Genomic DNA, 12,340 nt, shown 5'->3' with positions numbered 1-12,340 from the left:
TAAACAGCTGATGATTTACTGACCACCTGGTCAGTCTGCGCAAGATGCACGTCCCCAGTGACCCAGGGGCTCCAGCGACGGGCTCCTGCGGTCATTTCTGAAGTCTTCCTCTTTGGAAGGACAGAGCTGGGCTAAGAGGCCGTCCAGGGAACTTCCCTGCTTCCTGATTCTCTGAGTTTGAACCCTGACCTGCCGTGGGCTCGCTGACTCTCGCCACTGGAGAAGACTTTCAAAACACCTCTGACCCCTCGCTTCAAAGAACAGCAGTAAGGCCTGAAGAAGGAATGTGGCTAGCCCTGGGCCACACAGCAACTAGGGGCTCTGCGAGGACTGTCTGGGCCTTGTGACTCTCTTCCCCCTCTGCAAAGGTGGTAGGCTCCCTTCTCTGAGCGCCTGTGGATGGATAAGGCTCAGACTGAGGGGCTGCTGGTCAAGTCAGCTCCCTGGATTTAATGGAGCAAATGCACAAATCCCAGGACAGGAGACCACTTGATACCGTAGGCATCAGGGCAGGGCAGAGGCAGAATTCTGAACTGAAGCTTGGGGACACTAAACTGTGACGGGCAGAAGTTCTATGGGCTCCGAAAGGCTTAGGGAGGAGAAGAGAGAAATGAAGGGGCAAAAGGATGGGCTTTTTGAGGGCAACAGGAGATGGTCAAGGGAAGGGAAGGGACTTTTCTGGAAGCATCTAATGGGTCGGCTGAGCTGGGGGTACACGAGAGCATTATCAGCGAGGGGACAGGCTCAAGGCCTAGAATAAAAGGACATAGCCTCTCCTGGCACAGCAGGATGAGTAGGAAAGGGAGAGAAGATGGAAAGGAGATCTCTCCAGCACAACAGAAGCCGGGGCAATCTGTGCAGGGATATCTAAAGGAAAGAGAAGGGGGAGGCAGGGCTGAGGGCTGGCTGGACAATGGCAAGAGACCCCAACAAGGCAAGGCTCTTCACACTAGTGCTGTGACCTGACACCAACCTCACTAAGATAAACTGGAATACTATCCCCTTGATTACAGACACTTTGCATCTTACGATTTCCTAACACAGCAATAAAAAGCTCACAGTCCAGTTGGAGATGGTCATTCTGTGTCACTTACAGTAACAACAAGAGTAAGGCTGCAACTCGACTGTCCCACAGTGGGGAAAGAGATCAGCAAGCCACACCTGCAGGGTGGGTCATGCTGTCGTTTAGAATCACAAACTATGGAAACAGTGTGGCAACCCTGAAAAGTGCTTACGAAGCAACAGGAAATCCATGAAAACCAAGTATGTACGGATGAAAGCGGGGTCCCTTTTTCCCAGCGGGCAGATTAGGATGGGACAGGATCGAAGTGAAAGAGAGGGACACTGGCCATTCATAGGGGTGTGGTCTTTTGGGACCAAAGGAGAAGCTGGAGAAGCTGGCTGGAGGACTCTGCTGTTCTACCCGAAGATACAAAAAAATTGCAAAAGCTTCAGGACGGGGCACTATGGTGGCCCAGGGCTACCCCGTGACTCTGAAATATGGTAAGTGTGTCAGTGGATCAAATGAAGTGCATACATAACTTAAAAGTGTCCCTAAAATAGCTTACTACACTACTCCTCATGTGACCTCAATTTTCAAAGATCCCCCCGAGAAATCAGTGAGTGAGTCCTTGGTAGACTGCTACCAGAGAACTCCTTTCATCTGAATTAATCATTTCTTCCTTAATCATTTTTTTTTTTTCCCTTTTCCCTTGAGCCTCTAGGGAGATGGAGAAGAGCAATCTTGCATCTTCAGTAGCTAACCTTTAAATAGCATCCCAGCCCAGAGATTGGAGGCTGGGCAGAGACTATGGAGCAGAGTCCCTCTTCCCTACAAGCTCCTGCTCTTTCTGAAAGGGCGACTCCACCACTCAACTTTGGGGACGGTGACTTCAGATACAAGCTGCTAGATTTCCTGCTATTTTGAAAGAGGAAGGAGGGCTGGGGTTGTGGCTCAGTGGTAGAGCGCTTGGCTAGCATGCGTGAGGCCCTGAGTTCCATCCTCGGCAACAAATAAAAATAAAATAAAGGTATTGTGTTCACCTACAACTAAAACAAAATTTAAAAAAAGAAGAAGAAGAAGAAGAAGAAGAAAGAGGAAGGAAACCTCCTGATTTTAAAACCTTGGCAAACTGTTTTCACTAAAATGACGCAGCAGCCAACAAAAAGGCTTGCTTGTAGCTTCTGGAATTTGGTGTTTTTCAAATTGTTTTCCAGAGAGCCTAGAAAGTACCTGGGGGTGGCCAGGAACAAAGAGGAGGCCAGACACACAGGACTCAGCACCGCGTCCCACCCCGGCCTCAGCACTTCTGCTTTATCCTGCTCTGGCTCCCGTGTGGAAGCTCTCATCTGTGGGTTAAAAAAATTCTGCTGATTTACAAAAAATTTGAAAACCATCCAAATCCCCCAGCTTAGAAAACCAAGGCTCAGAGAAGGGCAGAGTCTTGCCATGGTTGCAAGTGTCAGGAGGGCACCGAAAACTCAGGTCTCTCGACCAGCAGGCCAGGCTTGTCTACGACCTGGCTCTCCCAGGCAACCGTGCTGCACCCTCCCTGCCAGCTGCCCCATTGGGGCTGCCACACGTGGCTTTCTCTTCCTATTCATAGCCTTGGGCTGAGTAGTCCCTAGAGGAGGCAAGTGTACTGATCCTAAGAAAGAAAGGACCCTCCCTGAAAAGTATCCATCTCCACTTCATCTCAGCAAAAAATCTGCATTGACTTTCCTGGCAGACAAAGCCTGGGCACTGGGAAGCATTTTTGGAGGAAGTCCCATTTGCACCCCATGGAGGTAAGTACCAGGGTGCCCTACTTATTGGCCAACTAGGCCACGCCCACATCTTTCAAAGGCTGAAGCAAGACTGTCCTTCAACCCCTCCTTGAGATGAGTCTTCCAGGTGTGGCCATCTCTGGACAGATATTACAGGAATGCAGGAAGGATCCTCTGTTCCTAAATACATTTTGAGGAGTTCCTTGCCTTTAGTCCTATAGTCAGAGCTCAAGGGGAAAATGCAAACGTATTTAGGGAGAAGGGTTGGGCCTAACATTCACACTAAGATATAAAAGACTAGTAAGAGTTACTTGAAAAGATAAGCTTTTCTGGGGGCAAGGTATTAGGGTGCAGGAAAGGATCCTGGGGAGGGGAAGAAGGAAAGGTAAGGGAGGGTTGACGCATCTTGGTCTTTGCTTCAGAACCTTTCAAAACACTTTCTATCAGTAAAAAATCAAAGACATCATTGGCAGCTTTCAGTCGGGGTTCCTGCAACTGTCTGGACTCAATATAAAAAGACCCTGGCAGCTGGGTGTGATAGTGCACAACTTAATGCCAGCTCTACGGGAGGCCGAGGCAGGAGAATTGCACATTTAGGGCCAGCCAAGACAATTTAGCAAAGCCTGTCTCAAAATAAAAACAAAAGACTGGAAATATAGCTTAGTGATAGAATGTTCCTTGGTTCAAAACCGAACTAGAAATCCTTAAAAAAGGCTAGATTCCCCTCAACCTCCAATTTCACCTCCTTGGCTATACGCTTTCCTCAATCTGCCTCAGGATGCCAAAACCCCAGGCCTGGCTGCAGGACCAAACCAGTCCTACACTGTTGAGCTGTGAGCCCTTAAGAATAAGCAAAGAGGCCAGGTGCAGTGGTAATCCCAGCAACTCAGGAGACTGAGGCAGGAGGATCACGAGTTCAAAGCCAGCCTCAACGACTTAAGCAAGGCCCTAAGCAACTCAGTGAGACCCTGTCAAAATAAATAAATAAATAAATAAAAACTGGGTGGGTGCTGAGGATGTAGCTCATTGGTAAAATGCCCCCACCCCCCACCCCAGGTTCAATCTCCAGTACAAACAAAACAAAACTAAGAGGTAAGAGAGGGAGACCTGGCCTCAAGGTGAGGCCAGGCAAGGAATTTAGTTTACCTGAAGCCACATGACCAGGGGCAGCTCTGAGAAGTTCTTGCAAGGGTTGGTAGTGTAATAGAGCCACCAGAACATGTGAGCGTCCTTTCGGACAGTCACATAATCCCACACTTCCTTGCCCTCTTCTGTGGGCCAGTCGATGACGGCTCCTGCAAAAGAGCCTGAGGGTCATTTTCCTGAAGAATGGCTAACGTTCAGCTGAATTCCAAGCCTGGCAGAGATGGCCCTGCCAGGATAGAGGCGCCTCCCAAATGGTTGGGAGTACAGGCATGCACCACCGCACCCAGCTAATGTTTGGATTTTTTTTTTTTTTTTTTTGCGGTGCTGGGAATGGAACCCAGGGCCTTGTACTTTCGAGGCAAGCACGCTACCAACTGAGCTATCTCCCCAGCCCTAATGTTTGGATTTTTAACAAGCATGAAGCACTTTAATTTCATAAAAACAAGAGAGAGATTTACATTCTGAGGAAAAAAAAAAATCTCAAAATGCAAGAATTTAAAAAAAATTTTTAGTTGAATATAGGCACAATAGATTTACTTTATTTATTTGTTTATGTGGTGCTAAGGATTGAAACCAGTGCCTCACGCATGCAAGGCAAGCGCTTACCACTGAGCCACAATCCCAGCCCCCATGATGTTTGTTTTTATATCCCCATTTAACACATGATTAAAGAGGCATCACAAATTAATGGGGCTGAGAATATGCAATATAAAGGAAAAAAAAGAAGTTTAGGTCCTCTCAACACTATAAACTAAAATAAGGTCCAAATAACCAAGTGTTTCAATTTGAAAATTAAAACTTTAAAAATAACATAAAAATATACACAGGCAGTCCTCCATATTCGCAATTTTTTTTTTTTTTTTTTTTTTTTTTTGGTACCAGGGGTAAACCCAGGGCTGGAGATGTATTTTTTTTTTGTATTTTATTTAGAGATAGGGTCTCACTGAGTTGCTTAGTACCTCACTAAGTTGCTAAGGCTGGCTTTGAATTTGAGATCCTCCTGTCTCAGCCTCCGGAGCCCCTGGGATTACAGGCGTGTGCCACTGTACCCGGCTCCACATATCTTATATCCTTGGATTCAACCAACTTTGAATAAGAAATATTTGGGATAAAAAAAAAAAGTATATCAACTATTTTACCCAGCATTTAAATTGTATTAGGTATTATAAGTAATCTAGGTATAATTTAAAAGATATGGGAGGATGTGTGTAGGTTATATACAAATACTATAGCATTTTATATAAGGTACCTGAGCACTGTAGATTTTAGCACCCAAGGTGGATCCTGGAACTAACCGGAGGGAGGACTGTCATCAAATATTTTTCTGACCTCTAGATGAGAAGAGGATTTAAGCAAACCCCAGAGATCATAAGAAAAAGTATTAAGAGGTGAGTGCAGAAACTTTTCAAATTTCTACACAATGAAATTTCTACACATCAAAAATAAAGTTAAAGAGCTGGGTGTAGTGGTGCACACCTTTAATTGCAGTAGCCTGGGAGGCTGAGGCAGGAGGATAATAAGTTCAAAACCTGCCTCAGCAATTTAGCAAGGTCCTAAGCAACTTAGTGAAACTCAGTCTCAAAATAAAAAATAAAAAGGACTTGAAATGTGTCTTTATTGTTAAATGCCCTGAGTTCAATCCCCATTACCTCCTCCCCACTGTCCCCCACCAAAAAGGGCTGGGGATGTAGCTCATAGCTCAATGGTGAAGCAACCCTATGTTCAACTCCCAGTATCAAAAAATAAAATGAAATAAAATAGAAAGGCAAACAGGAAAGAAAGATCTGCAACAAAGATGACAAAGCGTAATTTTTTTTAAATCATGTAAATCAATTTTTTTTCAGGAGTCATAGGGGTGAGGATCAGACCCAAGGATTCAGCATGTGCACTACCATTAAGCTACAGACCAATTAATTTTTTTTTAATTTGGAGATATATATTTTATATATTTCTTATTTGCTGAATGAAGAGTGAGAAAAAATTTATATTTCCTTGAATCCTCCCATTCCAATTTTCCTTAGTTAACTTTTCTAGCATCTGCAAAATATATATTGGAAAAGGGTAGGATAAATTACATTTTCTGTCACCTTTTGTTAAAGTAACAACTTTTGTGTTACAGTATCTTTTTTTCTTAAAACCACTGGGTGGAATAAAAAAAAAATGATGAGAATTCTGTTAGTTTTTTGCCGATTTTCTTAAATTTCATGCCTTGTTAGTAATTAAAACAAAAGACAGTCCCAATAAGAAAGAGATGGGCATAGATTAGGAGATGATGTAGTCTTGTAAATTAAGAATGAAGACAGTTGGGTTTGATAGCACAAGCCTGTAATCCCAGTAACTCTGCAGCCTGAGGCAGGAGGATCACAATTGGGAGACTCTCAAAATAAAAAATAAAAATGGTTGAGGAAGTAGCTCAGTGGTAGAGAGCCCCTGGGTTCCATTTCAAATAAGGAGTGAGAGGGAAAGATGGGAGAGAGAGAGAAGAAAATCAGAAAATGTCCAAAGAACAAAACAGAATGGCTAGAATATTACAGATGTGGCTAAAAGGCTCTATATACAAGTAACAAGAGATTATAGTCTCCTTGAAAATGACTGATAAAACCTGAGTCCCTTGAAAATGACAAAGTTCTAGTTCTTTGAAAATGAGAGGTTCAAGTCCTTCCAAATCTAAGCACTGATTCACCCCTTCCCTGGCAATGATCACTGTTAAAATTTGGGGGAAACATATTTCATATTTCTCTGAGCCAAGCTGAAGGGTCAAATGATTCCCATTTTACAAAAGAGAACACAACAACGGTTACACAACTTGCCTAAGATCCCAAGACAAGTTTGTGGCTAGCTGAAATTCTCAGTTCTTTTTTTAATTTGTTTTTAGTTGTAGATGGACATAATACCTTAATTTTATTTATTTTTATGTGGTGCTGTGGATCCAACCCAGTGCCTCACACATGCTAGAAAAGTGCTCTACCACTGAGCTACAACCACAGCGCCAAATTCTCAGTTCTTCATTCAGACGAAGAGATATTTTGCTGAATAAAGAGAAAATCAATATGCAAGTCATCTTATTAACACAAATTTGGTTTTGCCTATTCTGATCAAGCAGAAGGGGAAGGCCTGATGTAAATAAAACGGCCGGGTCCTGGTAGGACTTTCAGGGGTCTTTCTGACAGCGTCCTTCAGTTCAAAATAAAAAGACCTCACAACCCCGTTTGGCAGCCCATCACAGCAGAAACGGGAAGTAGACTTTAGATCGTGGAAACCTCATTGATGGGCAGTTTCCCCAATGCATACCTAGGCTTAAGGGAGAAAAGAAGCACTAGATCACCCAGAGCCAGACAAGGACAGAAAAACACTTTGAATTAAAAAAAAAAAAAAAAAAAAAAATCGAGGTTTAAAAGCAGTATAAATTGAGTAAAGAATGAGCCTGGGAAAAGAATTTTGATTTAAAAAACACAAACCCACTAGCAAACTTTCATCCCTGAAGAGAGACGGCGGGGTGGGTGCGCACCCGCTGCTGGTGAGCTTTTTGCTCGAACCTACCGGTGCTAAGGCCCAACAGCAGCGGCGGCAGCAGCAGCCGCAGCCACTGCGAGACAGGTAAGCTCCGCTGCGCCAGCTCCATGATGAATACAGCTCCGCAGCCGCAGCAACTAGTTGCACTTAGCGCCCCACCACGTGACCACGGCGGGCGAGGCCTGGGCGGGCCTGGGCGGGGCTTGAACGGGGCGGGAGGCTCATTGCGTCTCGCGCGCCCTCTGCCGGGCAGGGCGACCCAAACCCCTGCTGCGGCGCTGGGTCAGTTTTGCGTACCTGCGTGCTTCTGCGGTTCCCTGCGGTTTTAGGGAGGAGGCAAGTCATGCTTTTATTCGGCTTCAGTCGTGCGACCGGATTGATCGACTGTAAGGAATAACCAATACCCTTCCTGCCCCACCCATCTCTGCCTTCTTCAATAAAAGGCTAGCATTTTAAAAACTGCCCCATCTACCCCCAATCAGATTCAGCCTGAACTAGCTGTCGTTGGAAATATGGGATTCCATTTTTAATGTTTTTTTTTTTTCAATTCTTTTCTTTCAAAATTGCACATATTCTGAACATTTTGTAATGTGAAAAAAGTGTTAGGTCATACATAACCATTGTTGGCTTTTGGGATACTTTTGCATAATGTTTGACTTCATCCTTTCGAGCACAGTAGTAAAATGTTCTGTTTCTGTCTTTCTAATTTGTGATTGACATTTTCTGTATTGCTATGTTATCTCCAGGACAGTCATTTTAAACATTTTAAACAGGGAATTGGGGATTTGGAAAGGGGAATGAAGTAAAAAGTGAATGTAGATTGTGTGTGTGTGTGTGTGTGTGTGTGTGTGTGTGTGTGAAGGTAATTTTTATCTTAGGGGTTTACTGAATAACTCGCCTTTCAAAACGAGAAAACAAATACAGCAAAAGCTACCTGAGGGTCAAATGACTTCAAATACTTTGTTTTAAATGTGCATATAACAAAAAAAAAAAAAAAAAAAAAAAGAGAGAGAGAGAGAGATACCAAAATAAAATACACTGTGGCCCTGAATCCCTTTCTTTTCTCCCTTTTTCACTCCTGTCTCTCCCACCCCTCATAAACGTACACATCTGTTTTTACTCTGCAGCCCCTAGAAAGGGCACAGCCCAGCCCTGCCCTGCCTTGCCCGCGAAGGGCTAGGAGCAGCAAGCTGCATGGAAGAAAAAAAAGTTTGAGTTCAGGTTCTCTCCTGCTTCTGTGTGAGATGGTTCCCAATGGGTGAAACCCCAAGACGCAGGTAACAGAGGATCATCATCTGGGGAAACATTTGGAAGATACGTAAAAGTTATACCCTTAGTAAAAAAAAAAAAGAAACAACTATACTGAGTATGGTCACTTCTAATCCAGCAACTGGAGAGGCTGAGGCAAGAGGATTGCAAACTTGAGGCCAGCCTTGGAAATTTAGTGAGATTAGTCTCAAATAATTAAAAAAAAAGATGTAGCTCAACAGGGATGGCACCCCTGAGTTTAATCCCCAATGCAGTAAACAAAACAACATCTATGCAGCAAACACCATCCTAAACTGTAATGTTATCCTCAGAGCTTCAAATACACATGCCCATTCCACTATAGTCACTGTGTTAGGATTTCAACTTTTCATTGCAAGAATGACATTATAATAAACATCTATATTTTTGCAAGTAGTGTTTTTCATATTCAGGATTATTTCTCTAAAATAAAATAGAAGTGATACTATTGTACAAAAGTCTCCTTTGTTAGTTTTCTGTCACTGTGACTAAAATATCCGACAAAAACAAATTACAGGAGGAAAAGTTTATTAGGGGCTCACGGTTTCAGAGATTCAGTCTGTGATCGGTTGACATCATCACTCTGGGCTGAAGATGAGGTGGAAAATCATGGCAGAAGCTTGTGGTGGAGGAAAATTGCTCAGCTCCAGTGGCTGAGAAAGAGAGAGAGTGAGAGCAAGAAAGAGAGAGAGAGAGAGCACTAGGGACGAAATATCAATCCCAAGGGCCCCCAGTGGCCTACACTCTCCAACCATGTCCCATCTGCTATACTTCCCACCCAGTCTATTCAAGTTATTAATCCATCACATGGGTTAGCCCATTGATTACCTTACAGCTGTCATAGTCTAATCATGTCACCTCTGCATTCCTAACACAGGAGTATTTGAGGGATACCTTGCAGCCAAACCACAACAGGCTGCAATCATCATTGTAGAACTTTACATTTTTTTTAAGTCTTGCTGCAGGTTTATTCAGTAGTGATAAAGGAACACTGGGGCTGGGGCTGGGGTTGTGGCTCAGTGGTAGAGCACTTGCCTGGCATATGTGAGGCCCTGGGTTCCATCCTCAGCACCGCATAAAAATAAATAAATAAAATAAAAGATTCATTGACAACTAAAAAAAAAAAAAAAAAAAAAAAAAAGATACAGGTAAGATGTATCATTCTCAAAGAAAATTAGACAGTAAACACCGCGTTCCTGGGTATCCCCTCTCAGTTCCCCCAAACCTAGCCAAGTTAAGGGAACACTGAGAGCAAGAGTGGACTGGAATATTCAGATACACGTGATCTTGAAGGACACTGGCTTCCTCTCCTGCACCCTGGGAACCAGGGCAAGCTGATGTCGTTGTAGAAAGCTACTGTCTTGTATGGACAGATGCTTCTTGGGATGCTAGTCAGACAAACAACCCAAGCGAGCTGGCGCTGATGACGTCACTGCTTCTGCAGCCTCGCAGATACAACCCCTCTCTGAGCTGGGGCAGGTGGGGAACTGAGGGTGCCGTAGAAATGGTTCTCGTGCAGCAGGCCGTGGCCGGATTAAGCACTGTGAGGCACGGAGGTTTTCTCTTCTGGAGCGTTGTCTGCTGGGTGAAGCTCTGTGAGCCACCAAGGTGCTGCTGGGTCAGCCTGTTGCCACCAAACTCTTCTTAGAGCAGTCACCGATGTCTTGCAAGCTTTGCCCCATAAGTCCTATCTATGTCTTAAACACCATCTCCAGACACTCTCCTGGACCTTTCAGCCACCTATTCCAACGCCCTGGCACAAAAGGGCTGTGGATGTGACGTAAGGCAAGGGAGCTGCCTTATATAACAATGGTGCAACCGGGTGCAGGGGTGCACATCTGTAATCCCAGCGACTCTGGAGGCTGAGGCAGGAGGATGGTTAGTTTGAGGACAACCCCAGCAACTTAGCAAGACCCTGTCTCAAAAAAAAAAAAAAAAGAATTGGGGCTGGGCACAGTGGCCCACGCCTGTAATCCCAGTTGCTGTGGAGGCTGACGCAGGAGGATCGATAGTTCAAAGTCAGCCTCACCAATTTAGTGAGGCCCTAAGCAACTCAGCAAGACCCTATCTCAAAATAAAATACAGAAAGGGCTGAGGATGTGGCTCAGTGGTTATGCGACCAAAAAAAAAAAAAAAAAAAAAAAATTGGTGAGGAGGTAGTTCAGTGGTAGAGAGCCCCCTGGGTTCTATCCCTAGTACTACAAAATGAAAAAAAAAAAAAAAAAAGAAAGAAAGAATATTTTAAAGATTAATAAATAAAAGAAAGAAGCTGTGTAGAGATAAAAGATAAAAAGAACTGAGGCCAGTGCTGGAGATGTAGCTCAGTGGCAGAGCACTCATCTAACATGTTTTAAGACCTGGGTTCGATCTCCAGCATGGGGCAAGGTTGAGGCTGGATGAAGACAGAGGACATTTCTCTGATCAGAGAAAAATTATAATTGTTCGACAGAACATTTTTTTAAAAGGTGATGCTTATGGCTCAGTTTGAACTTGATTGTATTTCTGAGATGTGAACTTGGTCTCTTGGGGCAGCTCAAAAACATAATAGGGCTATAAGGAAGGAAATAAGAGTGGACTAGAGAGACCAGGAGTGCTTTCCTGGCATGTATGAGGCCCTGAAGCCCTGGGCTCAAATTCCCCAGCACCAAACCAAACCAAACCAACAAACAAAAAAAGTAACCAGGAATATGCCTCCAGACTGTCTGCACAAATTGTTCATTATCAAAAATTATATGTATTTTTAGAAGGGTCTGGGAAGCTGACGGAGATTGGTTGGGGGTTTGTTCATGACCCATCCAGCAAATTCTTCCCTGTGTCTTCACTTTGCACTTCTCTGTCTCTGTACGCCTGTATGAGCTTTTCTGTCTGTATGGAGTACTCTCCAACCCCTCCTTCCCTTCACCTGTCTAGCAGACCTCGACAGATTCAGAGAAGCCTTTATTCCTTTGTGAACTGGGTGCCGTTGGAGCCCCTTTTCCCGATGGGGAAAATGGCCTCCAGTGACAGAGGGTATTTTGGTTTTAGAGGGTACAATGATGTAATTATTGGAACGTGCTGTCTTGACCATCAGGGGCTAGTTGTACAGGTTAAAACTTTAACTTAGGAGGGTGGTTGTAAAAAGGTTGAAACTCATTGTTCTTACTCTGGGATCCATTGTTTCCCAGAGTTTCAATATTCCCTGTGCCTCCATTTAGGGCAGACTAATTTGCGATGGGGGAAGGTCTAAGTTTAGGGTGCGCTGGGAGAGGTGTTTAATGTTTCCCCTCCCTCCTCCCGAGCCACACTGTCCCTCCGTTTTTCTGGGGGAGCTGTCTTTTAGGATTATTTTCCATAACCCTTCAAGTATAAAGAATTAGGTACAAGCTACTCAACTTTATTTTAAAAATGTTAACACTTTAGTTCTCTTTTTGAAAAGTATAGCTTAGATCCATCTTTTGTCTTCAATGGAGGATCCAAAGTAGGGGGAACCCTGGCATTTTACCTATGAAAGGAAACAAGAATAGTCAGGCCAGCGCATAGAAGTCACTCCTACTTAGGCGATTGCCCATGTTATGGATTGGCAGTAGTCAGATCAGGGATAAGTATATTCTGATGCTGGGGACAATCCCGAGCCTCATGCAAGCAAGCA

The 12,340-nt window shown here is 44.1% G+C and overlaps 1 protein-coding gene across 1 annotated transcript in view; it reads right to left on the bottom strand.

Annotated features, from left to right (window-relative positions):
• SCPEP1 (serine carboxypeptidase 1) overlaps window positions 1-7,587 on the bottom strand; it is a 30,359-nt gene extending 22,772 nt beyond the window's left edge. Inside the window, exons 1-2 of the mRNA XM_079131438.1 lie at window positions 7,453-7,587; window positions 3,913-4,061 (exon numbers count right to left, since the gene is read on the bottom strand). Of these exons, the coding sequence (XP_078987564.1) occupies window positions 3,913-4,061; window positions 7,453-7,534 (231 nt within the window). The 5' untranslated portion in view covers window positions 7,535-7,587. The remainder of the gene's footprint in view (window positions 1-3,912; window positions 4,062-7,452) is intronic.
• Between the last annotated feature and the right edge of the window lie 4,753 nt (window positions 7,588-12,340).

This window comes from Sciurus vulgaris, assembly GCF_902686455.1.
Source record: "Sciurus vulgaris genome assembly, chromosome: 3".
NCBI classification, from domain to species: Eukaryota; Metazoa; Chordata; class Mammalia; order Rodentia; family Sciuridae; genus Sciurus; species Sciurus vulgaris.
Note: the sequence above shows the minus strand (reverse complement) of the source record. Positions and strands in the feature narration are given on the sequence as shown.